At 40.7% G+C, this 15,465-nt stretch overlaps 1 protein-coding gene across 1 annotated transcript; it reads right to left on the bottom strand.

Moving 5' to 3' along the window:
- LOC110390088 (cytochrome c oxidase subunit 7C, mitochondrial) lies at positions 12,970–15,372 on the bottom strand. Its single transcript, XM_021381268.1, has 3 exons — positions 15,215–15,372; positions 14,002–14,145; positions 12,970–13,072 (listed from the first exon to the last, which is right to left on the bottom strand). Exons 1-2 carry the CDS (start codon positions 15,287–15,289, stop codon positions 14,029–14,031), a joined length of 192 nt encoding a protein of 63 aa, XP_021236943.1. The 5' UTR covers positions 15,290–15,372; the 3' UTR covers positions 12,970–13,072; positions 14,002–14,028.

The following is a 15,465-nucleotide window of genomic DNA, read 5'->3' on the forward strand; positions in this document are numbered from 1 at the left end:
ACTCTGACTCCTCAGCAGGACAGAGGGAGAAAACATGATGGAAAAATCTCATGGGTCAGGACAAAGGCTATTTGAAGAAAAAAAAGAAAAAATGATGAAAGTCACACACACAAACAAAGTGAAGAAGATTTACTCTCTACTTCACATCAGCAGGTGATGTCCAGACACCTCCTGGGAAGCTAACTCCTGTCAGACTCAGTACAACATGTACTTCAAGAACTGCAATTATCTTCTCTCAAGTCTGAAAACACTTGGCAAGAAAAGCACGATCTTTCCAAAGTTACTTATGTTCTGCTCTAAAAATCTGCTTTACATGACTTTAACAGTGTCATCCTTTCTGGCTTAAAATTGCATTTGCTTTGTGGCATGACAGTACAATAAAAGCAAAGAGCTTTGGCACTTTTTTGGATTTTGAATGCTTTAGAACAGGATAGTTCAAACATCAAGTCCAACTGCCTGACCACTTCAGAGCTAACCATGTTATGGAGGGCATTATTTCAATGCATCAAACACTGATAGGCATGGGACATCCACCACCTCACTAGGAAGCCTGTGCCAGTGTCTGACCACCTTCACAGTACAGAAATGTCTCCCAGTGCCCAATTCAGCCCTCCCTTGGAGCAGCCCTGTGCTGTTCCCGTCCTGCCATTGGTGCCCAGAAGCAGAGCCTAGCACCTTCCTGTCCTTCCTTACTCAGGGAGCTGGAGAGAGCAGTGAGGTCACCTCTTGGCTTTCTCTCTTCTGGATTAAGCAACCTGAGTGTCCTCAGCCTCTCCTCACAGCCCTGTCACCAGCTGTGGTGCCTCCTCTGGATGCTTTCAAGGGCCTTTTTATATTGTGGAGTACAGAATGGCACACAGTTCTCAAGATTAGGCTCCACCCATGCTAAGTATAGCAGGATAACCACCTCCTTTGCCTGGCTGTGCTGTGCTTATTGCACCCCAAAATGCATTTGTCTCTGCTGGCTGCCAGGACATACTGCTCATGCAGAGTCTCTGTCACAAGTACCCCATGGTCTCTTCCCACTGAGCTGCTCTCCAGCCACTCGTTTCCTATCTGTGCCTGTATCTGGTATTGCTCTGTCCCGAGTGTAGCACATGGCCTTCACCTTCATTGAAAATCATATCACTAATGACTGTCCAATGCTCCAGTCTGTATAGATTCCTTCACAAGGCCTCTCAACCCCCACAGGGAGTCAACAGCAGCTCCTCACTTAGTATCATCAGCAAACATGCCAAGGATGCATCCATCATTGGTAAAAATGTGGAACAGAACTGGTCCTAGAACTGAGCCCTAGGGAACACCATCAGTGATGGGCCACCAGTCAGGTATAGCCTCATTCACTGCAGTCCTGTGAGCTCTGTTGTTGATCCACTTTATCACTTAGCATTGTGTGGTCCTGTTCATCTCACAGGTGAACAATTTGTCTAGAAGGATTCTGTGAGGGATGGTATCAAAGGCATTACCCAAATCCAGAAAGATTATATTCACCACATTTCCTTCATCTACCTCATCACAGGAGATCAAATTACTAAGGTCGGACTTTCACTTCACGAACCCACACTTTGACTGACAGTAGCTTTGTTTTTTAAGGGCCTTTTTCAACACTCCCTGGGACGATCTTCTCCATAACCATTGCAGGAACTGAGAAACCTGACAGGTCTGTAGCTTCCTGGATCCCCTCTCATGCATTTTTTGCAGGTGGGTATATTGTCTGCTAGCTTCTAGTCAGCAGGGACCTCCCCAGACTCCCATGACCTTTGGTGAACTGTTGAGAAATGTCCAGCTCTAACGTCCACTAATTCCCTCAGCATTCAAGGTTGAATCCCATCAGACCCAACGGTTTTATGAAGGTTGAGCTGATACAACCATTTCCTTACAATTTCGGTGACACAGATGGAAAGCCACTGCTCCCTAAGTCGTGGTCTTCCAGCTCTGAGTTCTCAGAAGACCAGGATCTGACAGTACTGTTAAATACTGTAGCAAAAATGGCATTAAATGTACTCTGTCTTTTCCTCCTCCTTTCTTGGTGACCATCTGCTCCAGTTCTTTCCTTTGACCTCCTCTTGCTGTTGACATGCTTAAAAAAGGTCTTATTTGTTTTCTGATGCCGCAGTGTACAGTGTCAACTGAAGTGGGGCTTTGGTTTTTCTCATTTTCTCCCTGCAGATTTGAACTGCAGCGCTGTACCATCCCTGTGAATCTGGACCTGGCTTCCTTGCTTGCTAAATTTACTATCTTTTTAAGATGAAAAGAAGCACAATGTGTCAGAAAAACCTGCAGAAGAAAATGATGGATGGGAAGGGAGTTGTGAATTTTGATATCCTGTGTGAGTACCAGAGACTCTACAAGGCCAGGTGGCATATTGCCTCCTAAAGTGCTTTTGACTGTTCAGTTCTACAGAAAGACTGGAAAAACTGTAAGTATCAGCAGTCAAATGGGAGCCAATCAGCCAGTCAGAGAGCACCAAGTGGGAAAAGTGTCAGAGTTTCATAAGATAAGTATTGCAAGAAATTGAGAAAATGTAGATTTCAGGTATTATTGAAATGACTAGTGAGATGACACAAATTCGTGCAAAATAAAAATCTGGAGGATTGAGTGTAAGCAGCAAAACCACTGTTTTTGATACACAGGCCTTTTCTTTCTTTTTTTTTTCCTAAAGGATTTTCAGTTTCATCCCTTCCAGGTCTGGGGAGATCTCTACATAGATTGGTGTTCCTGAATTGGGTTGGCCAGCTTTTTCTGAAAAATGGGCCTGCCCGAACCACTTGAGATAGAGGATTCAAAACTGAAAACCTTGCATCATCAATACTATAGAAAATACAAGCCAGAAACAAGGAGATGCACTGCGGCTGCTTTGTTTTTGCATTCCTTGCCTAATTATGGGTGACCTAATTCAGTAACTGTTGAAGTAGTAGCAACTGTACTACAGATAGGACTCATTCTGTTTCTTCAGGAAAAATAAAAACTATTCCAGATACCAAAACCTTCAGGACCTAGATAGCAAGGCTGGGAGGAATTCCAGTTCAATTCGCAGTTGGACTTGATGATCTCCTTAAGGTCTTTTCCAACCTGAGCAATTCTATGATTCTATGATTCCAGCAACATTTCCTGTGCTCTAGTCTTCTTCACAGCAGTCCCGTCGTGCCACAGAAATCCAAGGAGAGAGGCCGCAGCACTGCTCCTCTTTTCCCTCAATGTCAGCAGTTTATGGGCGTTTGGCCTGGTTCCGTGACGAATGGGACGGGGGACCCACAGACCCAAGCCCCGGGAAAAGGGAAAAGGGAAAAAAAAGCGTAAGGATATGGGCCTGAGAGCAAAAACAGCAGCAACAATCTGAGGAGAAACAAACTAATTTACTAAATAAGATATCAGAATGCAAAACAACACACTATAATACAACATAATTACAATTTAAGCTGATAAATCCAATACAGAGAGAGAGAATGTCCAAAAATCAAGGTAGGCCTTACTCTACTACTGACAATAAGATGGCTGGAGTTCAAGGTGCTGCCAGGACGAGAGACGGGTGGAAAGAGAGGAAGAGGGACGAGGTCTTGTGATCTGCAAGTTTTTATCTTTTCCCTCTGGCTGGAAATGGTAACAGAGGAGCAAAGTACCCTGTGGAATGTAGTAGTCCTTCTCTTCTGAGAACCAGGTACATACACTACATGATGCTATGATGTGGAATACCAATAACTGAAAATCATAAAACCATGACACTCAAATACCTGTGTGTCCTACAGCACCTCAGATCAAACAAACAGCGCAGTGGAGATTCATCTCTTGGTGCTAAGGAATGGCAAGTTGAATAGAAATACTTGGGAAATACTAGATCCAAATCTTTCTCTTTCTTTCTTTTTTTTTTTTTTCCACTTTTTCTTCATCTGGTAGTTGAACACAGAGCAGTTCATCTGATATGTGTTTTTGTTGCAAGCGTTAGCCTTTCTAGCCTTAACTTAATATCTCTTATCCAGCAGTGCCCTCCACTTTTTCATCTTTAGTGAGATGGTTTCAACTCTTACTTTTTCTTTTGTCTTTGTAGCCAATAATCTTACCTTGAGCTGTTTTACTTTTGTTTGGTCAATAATTTTTCAAAGGTCATTTATTTCTAAGGGAGACCAAAGGTTTTATGTAATAATCTTAACTGAAAACTTCTGGGGAGGTTTTAATAAATGAATGTTTTCAGTCTCTGATAACATATTTTTCTTCTCCTACAATTTCACAAATCCTTCTAGAATTTGTATTTGAAAGTAATGTCACTTTCAAAGAAGGATCTATGGCTATTTTCTTTCCTGACCTGATTTAGGGGGTGTTTGCATGGCTACTGGAGGAGTCCCACTTTTGCAGGAGAAAGCAGCAGTATGGAGTCACTTCCCACACAGGGCAACTGCTGTACAGAATTTGAGAGACACAAGTTCAGTTTCTAGAGATCTCTCATAGATTTTTGAGAGTGCGCTTTGCTCGGGTTGACTCATGACCTTGTCCTCTCAGTACCACCTGCTTGAGTGCTTCAACATTTCAAAGATTATTTGTATAAGTTTAATAGGAGGGATATTTAAGGCCTTCTACTAAGAGAGAAGAGACCGGAGCCTAGGCCATATTGGATGGGGCTCTGGTCATCATGATCTGGTGCCTGATTTAGTGATTGACAACCCTGCCCACAGCAGGGGCTTTGGAACGAGATAATCTTTGAGGTCTTTTCCAACCCAAGCCACTCTATGATTCTATGATTCCAATAAAAATAAATTTTAGCTGTTTACGACTATACTTAAACAATGACCAGAGCAACTGCCAAATGTCAAGTCTTCTTGCCAGAATACCAAGTTATTGACTTTCTATAATGAAATGAATTCTGAAACACTAAAAGCAGTTAAACTTGGTCCCTACCTTGGCCGTGGCTCCTGATTTGATGCCATGAGTGAGGCATCCTTTCTCAAGGAGAGAACTCAAGCCCTACCCTAGTGCTTGGTACTGTGCTGGTGCTTTACACACCTGCAGCTCAATCAGGTTGCTCAGAGCCCCATCCAGCCTGACCCTGAATGTCTCCAGGGACACTACCTCCAGGCTTCCACCACCTCTTTGGGTAACCTGTGTCAGTGCCTCACCAGTCTTACTGAGAAGAAATCCCACTCTTTATTTGAACTATCCCACTCATAATTTGAATTAAGTCCTCAATATATGAACTAGCTGCAGTGCTACTCACTTTTTTTTTTTTGTTTCTTTGTTATGTTTTCTGACAGAATTAAACGTAACTGGCAAACTGGTTTACATATGTTGATTTCAGAGGTGAATTTACACTGAACCGATACAGGGCTAATATGGGAGGTGGGACTCTGATGACAAGATAAATGATGCTTGCCTCCATCCTTCTGTTTGTGCTGCCCCTTGAAAAAGGGCCCAGAGAAGCATATACAGCTCCTGATTGCGGGCTGAGCCAGCAGTGAGTTAACAGCAAAACTGCTGCTGCTTGGCTGGAAACAGTTATCTTCAATACTGGAGTCAGAGGAAAGCAGAGACGGGGAAAAGGGACAGACACAGTACTGGGACAGGGGAGCAGCATGACTTGGGGATGTGCATGCTCCCACAGGAGTGCCTGGTTGTCTGTCCTCCTCCCAAGACAGCAGTGCTGCAGGCTGCCAGGAGGAAGCTTCGTCAGGCAGGGGCTAAGTGAGATGGATCTTCTTTAGCGAGACAGATCTTTAGCTTTCACTTTCAATTATCTGGATGGTTTGTGAATGCATGCAAAGAGAATTCCTCATTCATATTAATGACCTGTATATAGATGTTTGCTTATTTTTCTTCCTATCCTGCTGCTGCTTCGGGCAAGATATAATAGTTCTGGATGGCTGCAAAGCTCAATTTAGGCAAATATCAACAATGACTGATGCAGTAGCCTAGCAGCTACTGGGTTTTCCTTCCCTAAGGATAAGATCTTTCCTTTTGTTGTTGCAAAAGTACACTTAGCCCAGAATTATGGAGTACTCTTTCTGCTACGCTTAGTGTAAGGAATACTTGAGCGATTCTGAATTCTAACCATGCACTCAAAACTGTGGGGAAAAAACAAAACAACAAAAAACAACTCAAACCTCAGATCAGATCACACTCCCTTTCACCTCCCTCCACCTCCTGTTGCAATTTTTACACACATTTTATTTTCACTGACAAGGTACATTTCCACATTTTGTTGCTGGCTCTTAGAGGTTTAATTAGGCTCTCAGCAACACTATTTATACACTGACATTTTTCAAAGAGCTGCACGCTCTACATAGCTAATGAAAAACGTGGCACAACCACAGAAAAGAACTTAATATTATTCATGGGATGCTGAAAAAGAAAATGGAGCAGTGGATCACATTAATTCCAGCAAATACTATTATTTTTAAACTCATTTAATTGCAAGTCAAACTTACTGAGCATATGATGAGAGAGAGTAACTAACATTTATCTTCTTGCTATAATCAGAGCAAACAGGCACAGGTGTGCAGTCAGTCAAAGGGCAGCACTTGCAGTTTGCAGGACCATGCCATTAGCACAGCTGCCTCTGATGAAGCCTATGGATACTCCAGAGGAGGGGCAGTTCTATTCTTGGTGTTGTATTTAATTGGAGCAGTGATTAATCGCATGCATTTCTATCTTCACAGAAGTTCTTACGGTACCTTCATAAATACATTCTGGATCTGCCACAGATGAGTTGGTTCTACCCTAAAGAATGTGTTTCCAAAATCATATACCCACTGAACCTGCAGATTTGTGTTTTTCTACGTATGTCTTTTTGTGATAACTGGAGACATAGTTCCAATCTAGAAATAATAAACTAATGAGTAATCATGTTCATCTGATACCCATCACAATTTCAGTTTAAACAAGGCAGAGAATTAAGCTGTTTCACCTCACCTTGAATATTTTGCCACATGAAAATCATGCTTGTATATGATACTTTCAGCTATTTAACATAACCCACTGAGCTGGGAGCAGGCAGGAGAAACAGCGGACACGCTGCGTTGTACCCCAGCCCTGCTGTGACCCAGAAGGGTCAGATGATTCACCCACTATACCTGAATTTTCTTGGTCATGAAATTGAAAAAGATCACTTTCTTTTAGGTGGTGGCAACAAAGTTAGCAACCTCATTCTTTCTTTCTTTTTAAATAATATCCACTTATATCACTATACCCAGACTCTGGAAATCAGCCAAGATAGTGAAATATACCGTATACACGGCCTTTGTCTTTGAAGAATAAAAATAATTTTCAGGAGTTGGCTTGTGCAGTGCTGTTCAAGCACTCATCCGTCGCTTATGTTCTACAAGAATGGCTGCTAATTTGGTTGTCATGGCAACCACATCTCTGCTTCCATATTTTCTTCCTCGAGCCCAATTTGTTTATAAACCTCAAAGTTGTTTCAAGTTCCTATGTTAAACTCATAAAAGAAATAAACATTTCTGCCCAAAGAACAAATGAATGAAGAAAAAGGAAAAGAGCAGCAACTTACATTAGAAAACATTTTGAATTTTTACTGAACTACCTAATTAGTAATAAAAATATATATTTTTTATTTTTAGAATTTATATTCCAATTACTGTATGGGGCAATGTATTGTTTCAAATGACTATCAGTAACTTAATTTTTCAAATACTAGATTTTAAAGCAAGAAAAAGTAGCCTTAGTGTAGGTTTCTCTTGCACTAATATGTACCTCTGTAACATAAGGACTGCCCACAATGGTTTAGAGGTGTGGTTCATCACATCCAGTATCCCGTCCTCAATGGGGGCTAACACCAGGTGCTTTGAGTCACAACTGGACAAAACCTAGCACTTCTGTTCTTTGTCCAGTCCAATCTGCTCTCTTTCCTATGCTCATTCTGCACAGGAAATAGGATCTGAAAAGGATACATCGTAATAAATGTAGTTGCTGAATAGGAAATCCAGCATGATTTGATCTGGAAAACCAACATATTTGATTTTTTTTTTTTTTCAGCCAAATCATATATTTAATCCCATTTTATGTAATGGAACACAAGTCCTTTATTCCTCCCTCCCATTCAAAACTAAATTTCATTCTTGCAGGGGAGCATACTGTTCACTGATATTGTAGCTCAAAGTCAAAGCTTCACCTTCCCCTTCCCCTCCTTTAAAAATAAACAAAATTTTTTTTTATCTCCCTGTCACACTGCAGGAGTCACAGCTTGGAGGTGTGAATAGTGAATTATTGTTATTGGAAGTAGTAATATTTTTCAGATGCAAAAAAGTTTGAGAGGATATATTTTTCCTCTCCTTTTCCTAACTAAAGAGTTCCAATAATTTTCTCTTTCTTCATGCTGAAATTTTTTCCAAGATTGAAATTATGATATATTTTGTTTTTCTTTGCATCCATCAATACACAACCGGGATGAAATAAGACAATTGCACATAGTGTTCAAGGAACGGCATGCCACTTACGTGTACAATGTCTCTGGGATATTTGTAATTATTTTTTCCATTCCTTTCTTTATAAGAGGTTAACACTCTCCCGCCTTTTTGATTACTGCTGTACACAGCAGCTGTTCTCAGGCTAGAGTAATCACAATTCATTCAGAACACATCACATCCACAAGAACTTTAAACCATCCCATTATCACCTTCTTGCCAACAAAACTGAATCTCATCTGCTATCACACTGCTTAAGAATTGGCTACGCTATACACCTGACAGATATATAAACTCATCAACAAACATATTTGGAGTGCTGCTCTGCCATCCTATCCCAGTTTAATACTATTTTTTATTTCTAAATATTTCCAACCACTGATTCATTCGTCCTCTCTCCATCCAAATGCTTGATTTAGCTGCTTCAGAACACTCTTCTTAAAGACTTTGTGAACATTTAGCTGTCTGTATGAGAATGAGGCAAATTGACATTCCAGAGTAGGCCAGAAAGATCCTCAAACTGGAAAAAATTCCACATATTAGAACATAAGGACATCTTCTAAATTGTACCTTTGTAGATTTAGCTTGAAAACTGCTTGAAGAGGACTACTAACTAACTTCATTAACATGAAATCACAGAATGGTTTGAGTTGGAAGGGACCTTTAAGACCATCTAGCTCCAACCCCCTGCTATAGGCAGGGACACCTTCCTCTAGACCAGGTTGCTCACAGCCCCATCCAGCCTGGCCTTGAATGCCTCCAGGGAGGGAGCATCCACAACCTCGCTGGGCAACCTGTTCCAGTGTCTCACCACTCTCACAGAAAAGAATTTCTTCCTGACTTCTACAAGTTTAGGCTAGATATATGAACCTCTCTGGAAACAGTGAAAGCCTTGAGTTTGAGCCCGAAAAGACTTAATAAATGGAAATTATAACAAGAGAACAAAAGTAATCAAGAACCATAACATGTTTTCCTTTTGACTGACATCTAGCAAGCAAACTATGTTATCATTCAGAAAGATGTCTTTTAACTGCTGCCTCATTACTTGTGAATAATTTTAATGATATTGAAGCACCACTTACATACTGCTTTTTGCCTACAATATCAAGCCTGTATGTGTTTTACCTTTCTTCTCCACTTTCTCAATTGACTTACCTTCTATCAACTGAAGATGTCCAAAAAGGAACGCAAAGGGTTATTTTTAAAATAAGTATTTCATCTTGTGTATACTCAAACTATTACATAATTATGATGGAATATACCCCTATGTTTTCAAAAACTTAATTCTAGAGTTCTTGTTTAATGAATCTGATCACAATTATTGCTACTAAATATCAGTTTGTTCATACATTTGTATACTGACTGTCACTTCCATCTCTGGAATCACTCAGGTTTAGGTATATCCATGCAAATATCTTCAAAGAGAATTTTAGAGAAATCATTCCTGGATGAGATTCTGGCACCTCTGAGGTCAACAAAAATGATTAAGCGATTCACAAATTCACTTCAAATATCCCCTAACTTCTGCTATGGGACGAGGTACAGGCTGCCAGGCTGTGAAACTGGCCTAGTCCCTTTTGTGTGAAGTAAACAGAAGACTTAGCTTCTCAGCAAGCACCTCTTGAAGTCAGGCATTGTTATTTCAGACTGAACAATGTTTTTGGAAAGTTTTGTCTCCACAGCAGTGCTCTGCTGTTTTGCTATGATGAAGGGGTTTCCCACCCTGAGAAGCTAGGAATGGAAGGGAACACGCAACAAAAATGGTTAGTGGTACACACATTTAAAAATCCAAACAAGTTTCTCTGGCTTAACCATTTAATAGTCAATAAGCAAATAAAAGAGTAGGAAGATTTAGGAAGAAACAGAATAGCTAAAGTAAAAAAGACTAAGGCCAGAATAACTGTAAAAATAGCAATATGAAAAAAGATAAGGTTCAAGAAGGAAGTTGCTTTGCGCACTGGCCTAGAGCACTCAATCAATTTAGAGTATAAACAAATGCACTCCAGTAACAGCAGAACAAATGCAATCTGGAATTCTAGCTCTAAATTTAGTCACATACTGCTATTAATGATAGGAGTATCGTATCACATCCACATATCTCTGGATGACCATCAGTATTTTCCACCCAGGTGGGCACATTAAAAAAACCTACAAGGTTCTACTAAATTTTCTTCTTAAATAAAGGGACAATGTGAGCATGAGTTTATCAAATGATAATTTTTGAATGACAATATATTACTAACATGCTACATTTAGCAAGCTAACTTACTCAAAGAAGGGAAGATGTGGTTTAGCTTTTATCAATACACAGGCATACAGAAATATGTAAAAGTGGACGACAACCCTCAGCACAGTGGAATATCAGATTGTTTCCTCAGAGTATTCCCTATACAAATTAAGTAAAATGGAAGGAGATCTAAGTTTATGGCTACTGTGATTCATACCGGTAATTTTTATAAGTTGGTAGCAGGGATGGAAGCAGAATAGTAATTTCAAGACTTATTAACTAGTAGCCCTAGGACCTTTTTGTTCCTAAAGATTATGATCCATCAATGTAATACCACTATGAATAAAATATCATTACAGTTTTAGAATCCATCATGAAAGGAGACTCTAAGATTTCATCTAAAATAACTGTTTAACCATCCTGATCAAAAATGTAGAAAAAGAACAGAGAAGGTGAAGAAAGAAGACCTAAAATTAAACAGATTAAATGCACTGGCTCGCCTAGCCCACGAGACAAAACTTCACTGAATATGCTTACTCTTTTCAAATACATCAAGGACACAGGAGTTAAGAGGGGAAAGACAAAGCAAGTTATTTAAGAACAAACACCTGTTGAGACAGGTGTATGTAAATATACTCTTTTAAAAGTTGTATTTTTATTGGTAAGAGAAACGCAATTCTGTCACAAGCTTCTATTAAGGCTTCCCTTGCACAACAAGAACAGTTTCATTATGGAAACTGCAGTTACATGTATGTTCAGCTTGCTGATCTACAACAGGAGGCAACTGGCACTTCATAATCTAGGTGCTCCCATTTTGATCTTTTGCATAGTAAGATCTAGGTTTTCTACAGCATCTGAATTCCTGAAAGAACTCCCAACACCATGACCAAGATGTGGTCACCATTTCCATATTCCCAGTCTGTCACACCATTATATTTCACTGCAAACACACACTCTTTGAGATGCAGGGGGACACTTAGCAAGGAACAAATTGTGCATACATATATTTATCACCATGATAAATTTTTACTAACTGAATCCTTTACAGCTTAGCATCTTTCCTCAGAATCTTTTCTTCACAGTCATTTCTCTGCAACTTTTTATTTAAATTACCATGATGCAGAAAGGCTCCTTTTAGCTTTACTGACAGATTTAGCAAAACACACCATTATTTTCTACCATTCCCAGTCTCTTCAAATGCTAGTCATCAGCATTTTAAAGGCACCACTAGAAACAAGAACGTAGTACCCCAATATTACAGTTATGACTACTGTTTTATTGCACACATACACACTTCTGTGATGGTATCTGATGAAACTAATATTAGTACAGATTTAAGCAAAGCAACCATTCAGTTCAGTGACTGACAGATACTGCAGCCTAAATTGTATACTGTACTACAAGTAGAAGGGTTTAAGAGGGGGGAAAACAGAAAACATCACTCAAGGAAAGCAACTCATAATACTTACCAGCTAAAAGCATTACTTGCAAAAGTAATGCAACCATTACTGGGTTATGCTAGCGCATTTCAGATACTGTATTTAATCAATGAAGTAGTCATAAGAAAAGTGCGCAGGAGAATGTCTTCCTTCCCATGCTGACAGAACTGGTAATTTAAACATCATACTCCTGTTGGAAGCAATTTCTTAATGTTGTTCATCAACACTTAAGATTGCTTTTGGTTACAGAAGCCCAATGCTGGGCATGATCTTGCATGCTGAGAACACAACTGCAAACATATAGTTATCAATTCTTTCCAAACACTTACCAATTTGAAGTAACATTAAAGTTTTGATAAGCTATATACTTTTTATTATCAGTGTATTTTCTAGTCAGTGTTATAGTTACTGCTGCTATACTTGTCATCATGGCTACATCACCTGAGCCTGAAGACTAATGAATTCTGCAGGACAATGCTTGTGTTCCTGCTCACAGCAGTGCTGCATGCTAATGAGCTACAGTAACACAAGCCATACAGATTGAGTGTAGAAGCAAAGACAAATAATTGTTCTTATCAGTCTGAAATACTGAAAATAGAAATTCTGCAGCATGGATTATGGTGATGGTATATCCAATGTCAGACTTAAGGGCTATAATCTATCCAGGTCATTATTTTCTGTCTAGTTTGAACACTATCAAAGTTCACATAGCTTTAGCAAAACCACTAACAGATTCAGCCAAGTAAAACCTTTAAGATGAAGTTCAATTTTGAGACAATTTTTCCATCTCCCTAAGAACAAAGAAAATCAGCATTTAACTTAATATACTGCAACTTGAAGGGTCTCTCACAACACACCAGTTTTAAACAGCACTTCAGCAGTTTTACAAAACACACCATTCAGGACTTCCACATTTAAAGTTTATTTAGACATATCCAGCATGGTACACAATTGCAGATATCATTTTTTCCGTGTAGGCTGCTGTATAGAAGACTTCAACTCTGCAAGAAAACATAGAAGAATTAACAAGTTTAAGAATTCTGTATTTCCTTTGCGTCTAGAAAAACATGTAAGAGTATAATTTAACTTTGATGAAACCATCAGATTGGCAAAAGAATTACACAGGTGATACGAGTGACTTTGCAATTTATTCCAATTTTACTGATAATTATTTCCTTCCAAAAACTAGCTCAGACAACCCAGCTCCTCAAAAAACTGTTTCTCAGATTACAGAATTAATAGCACCAGGTATTTCCAAAGTGGAATAAATTTAAAATGAACTAAAATGGCCCTTCACTTTAAAGTGGCGTGCTTTCAGAATGCAAACAATGGCTGAAGCTTGTTTGGTCTATTAACATCATTAGCAAGCACCAGTTATCATAGCATCTGATGTTAATTCCCTTATTTTAAGTGCACTTTGCACCATGTTGATGTTGCGATTGTTTTGAAATGACTGAATTGAAGCTGAAGATTTTGTTTTCTACTGAGTTTTATCTGGCACATCAGAAAGCGTTTACAGTATCACAGATTCTCATACTGTTTTGTTCACATCATATATGCCAGATATCCCTACAGGTTACGAAAGGTACAGCTTTGTTTCCTCAAAGATGGCTATTTATTTTACAGTTACTGTCCAAATCAGCTGGATTCCTCTACCAAATAGCCCTGTTGCAGGCTATAAAGAAACTGCAGTCAGGGAGGTTGACCTTTGGGGATTCAAGGTTCACAAATCAAAGTCTTCAGCACACCAGTAAAGCAAACTAAAGCCCATTCATCATTTGAATTCAAATGGAACTGCGAACCACGAACTGTAATTAGTAAGTAGTCTGATAGATGCTGAAAGTTGTAATAATACCTGTAAATGAGGTTAGGCTCTTCCAAGCTCAGATCTGTTCAGTTTCTACTATGCTAGAACATCAAAAACATTTACCCAGTTAGCGTAATTAGTTTGTCCCCTTCATTTCTTAAGAAGCTGATGTCTGACAATAAAGAATGGGGCAGCAAATCCACTTCCAAAGAATGCACACATCACTGCAAGTAACCGCCATCTGTTGTCCACAGAAAACGGAAGGTTCTAGAAAACAAAGACGAATGTTTATTCTGCAATCCATATAGGATATCTTAATTACTTACTCAATATCATGACAATAGCAAGAGGCCCAGAGCACTAACACGAGGACTATAACTGACAAGAAATATTAATGCTCTCACCATTTCCCCTTCTTTTCATGCCAAAGGACCCAGTCATTACAGTAGCTTGGATGTGAGCTCTGAAAGCCATTTTGTCCACCCCCCTTCCAATTCATATACAGGCTAAAGGAGACTGGTCTGCTCAAAGCCTTGTCCAATCAACTGTGAATGTCCTGAAGTCCATTCCTTAGGACACAGGCCCTGCAGCCTCTCTCCAATATTGAATCACCCTTAGAGGAAAAAATATTCTTCTCATGTTAAGTATAAATCTAGTTTTCAGATATAGAATTCAAAAGAGCATTTGGAGCACAAAGGCACATCAGAAAGCGTTTACAGCATCAGTGTTTCCACTCATACCACAGAGCTCATCATCTGTACCATACAAGGAAGGACACTGAAGTCACTGGCATCAGTTTGCTCTGCTGCAGTTGTAACAGCAGTATAATGAAACCACACAGCTCATTCAATGCCAGCTGGAGAATCGGCAATAGGACAGTGACAACTTTGCTCCACAGGGCCTGCAAGCCCAATTACATATGAAACTCTACAGGGGGTGAGGAAGGGACGCACTCACCTTGAGCAAGCTGGCAGCAGGCCAGGCCCGCACCTCCCCCCGCGCACGCTGCTTGCCAAGCCAGGCCCGCACCATGCCCTGCGTGGCATTCAGGGCATCTAACCGACCAGGCCACGACATCTCCTCGCTCCCTTAGGCAGATGCTGCGGCGAGGCCGGCCCAGAACTAAGCCCGCCCCCAGGCCACCAGCACCGTGTCCTTCAGGTTTCTCGCCTTCCCGCGATTCCTTCCCTAGATGCTCCCCCTCAGCCTACAACAAATCTCTATCTCCCTCCTTCCCTTCCCCCGCTTTCTCCTCACCACCCCCTTCCAGGCCCCTTCCTCCCCGCAATCTTCAGGCCGCTCCAGTGCTGGCCGAGACCTCCTGCCCTCACGGTACCTTCCCGGGACCATCCTCGTAGTGGCTCCTACGGAGGGCGGAGGTGGTGAACCTACGGACAGTAGCAGCCAGCATGGTACCGACAATGACTACAGCAGCCTCTCCCCTGCGCGACCTTCCCGCAGCACGCCCGGCGCCTTCTGGGACTAGCGGAAGTGACGGTTCGACGGAAGCTGCCGCTCACGCCGATGCATGATGGGAGTTGTAGTCCCTCACAGAGAGATCACGTGGCCCCGAACGACAGCCCGCGA

This window comes from Numida meleagris, chromosome Z, assembly GCF_002078875.1.
Source record: "Numida meleagris isolate 19003 breed g44 Domestic line chromosome Z, NumMel1.0, whole genome shotgun sequence".
NCBI classification, from domain to species: Eukaryota; Metazoa; Chordata; class Aves; order Galliformes; family Numididae; genus Numida; species Numida meleagris.

Excerpts from the sequence above, each read along its gene's own strand:
- LOC110390088 (XM_021381268.1), bottom strand. The coding sequence starts at position 15,289 with ATGCTGGCTGCTACTGTCCGTAGGTTCACCACCTCCGCCCTCCGTAGG. Across the intron at positions 14,146-15,214 it reads ACGAGGATGGTCCCGGGAAG|AACCTTCCGTTTTCTGTGGA; the intron begins GTACCGTGAGGG and ends TTTGTTTTCTAG.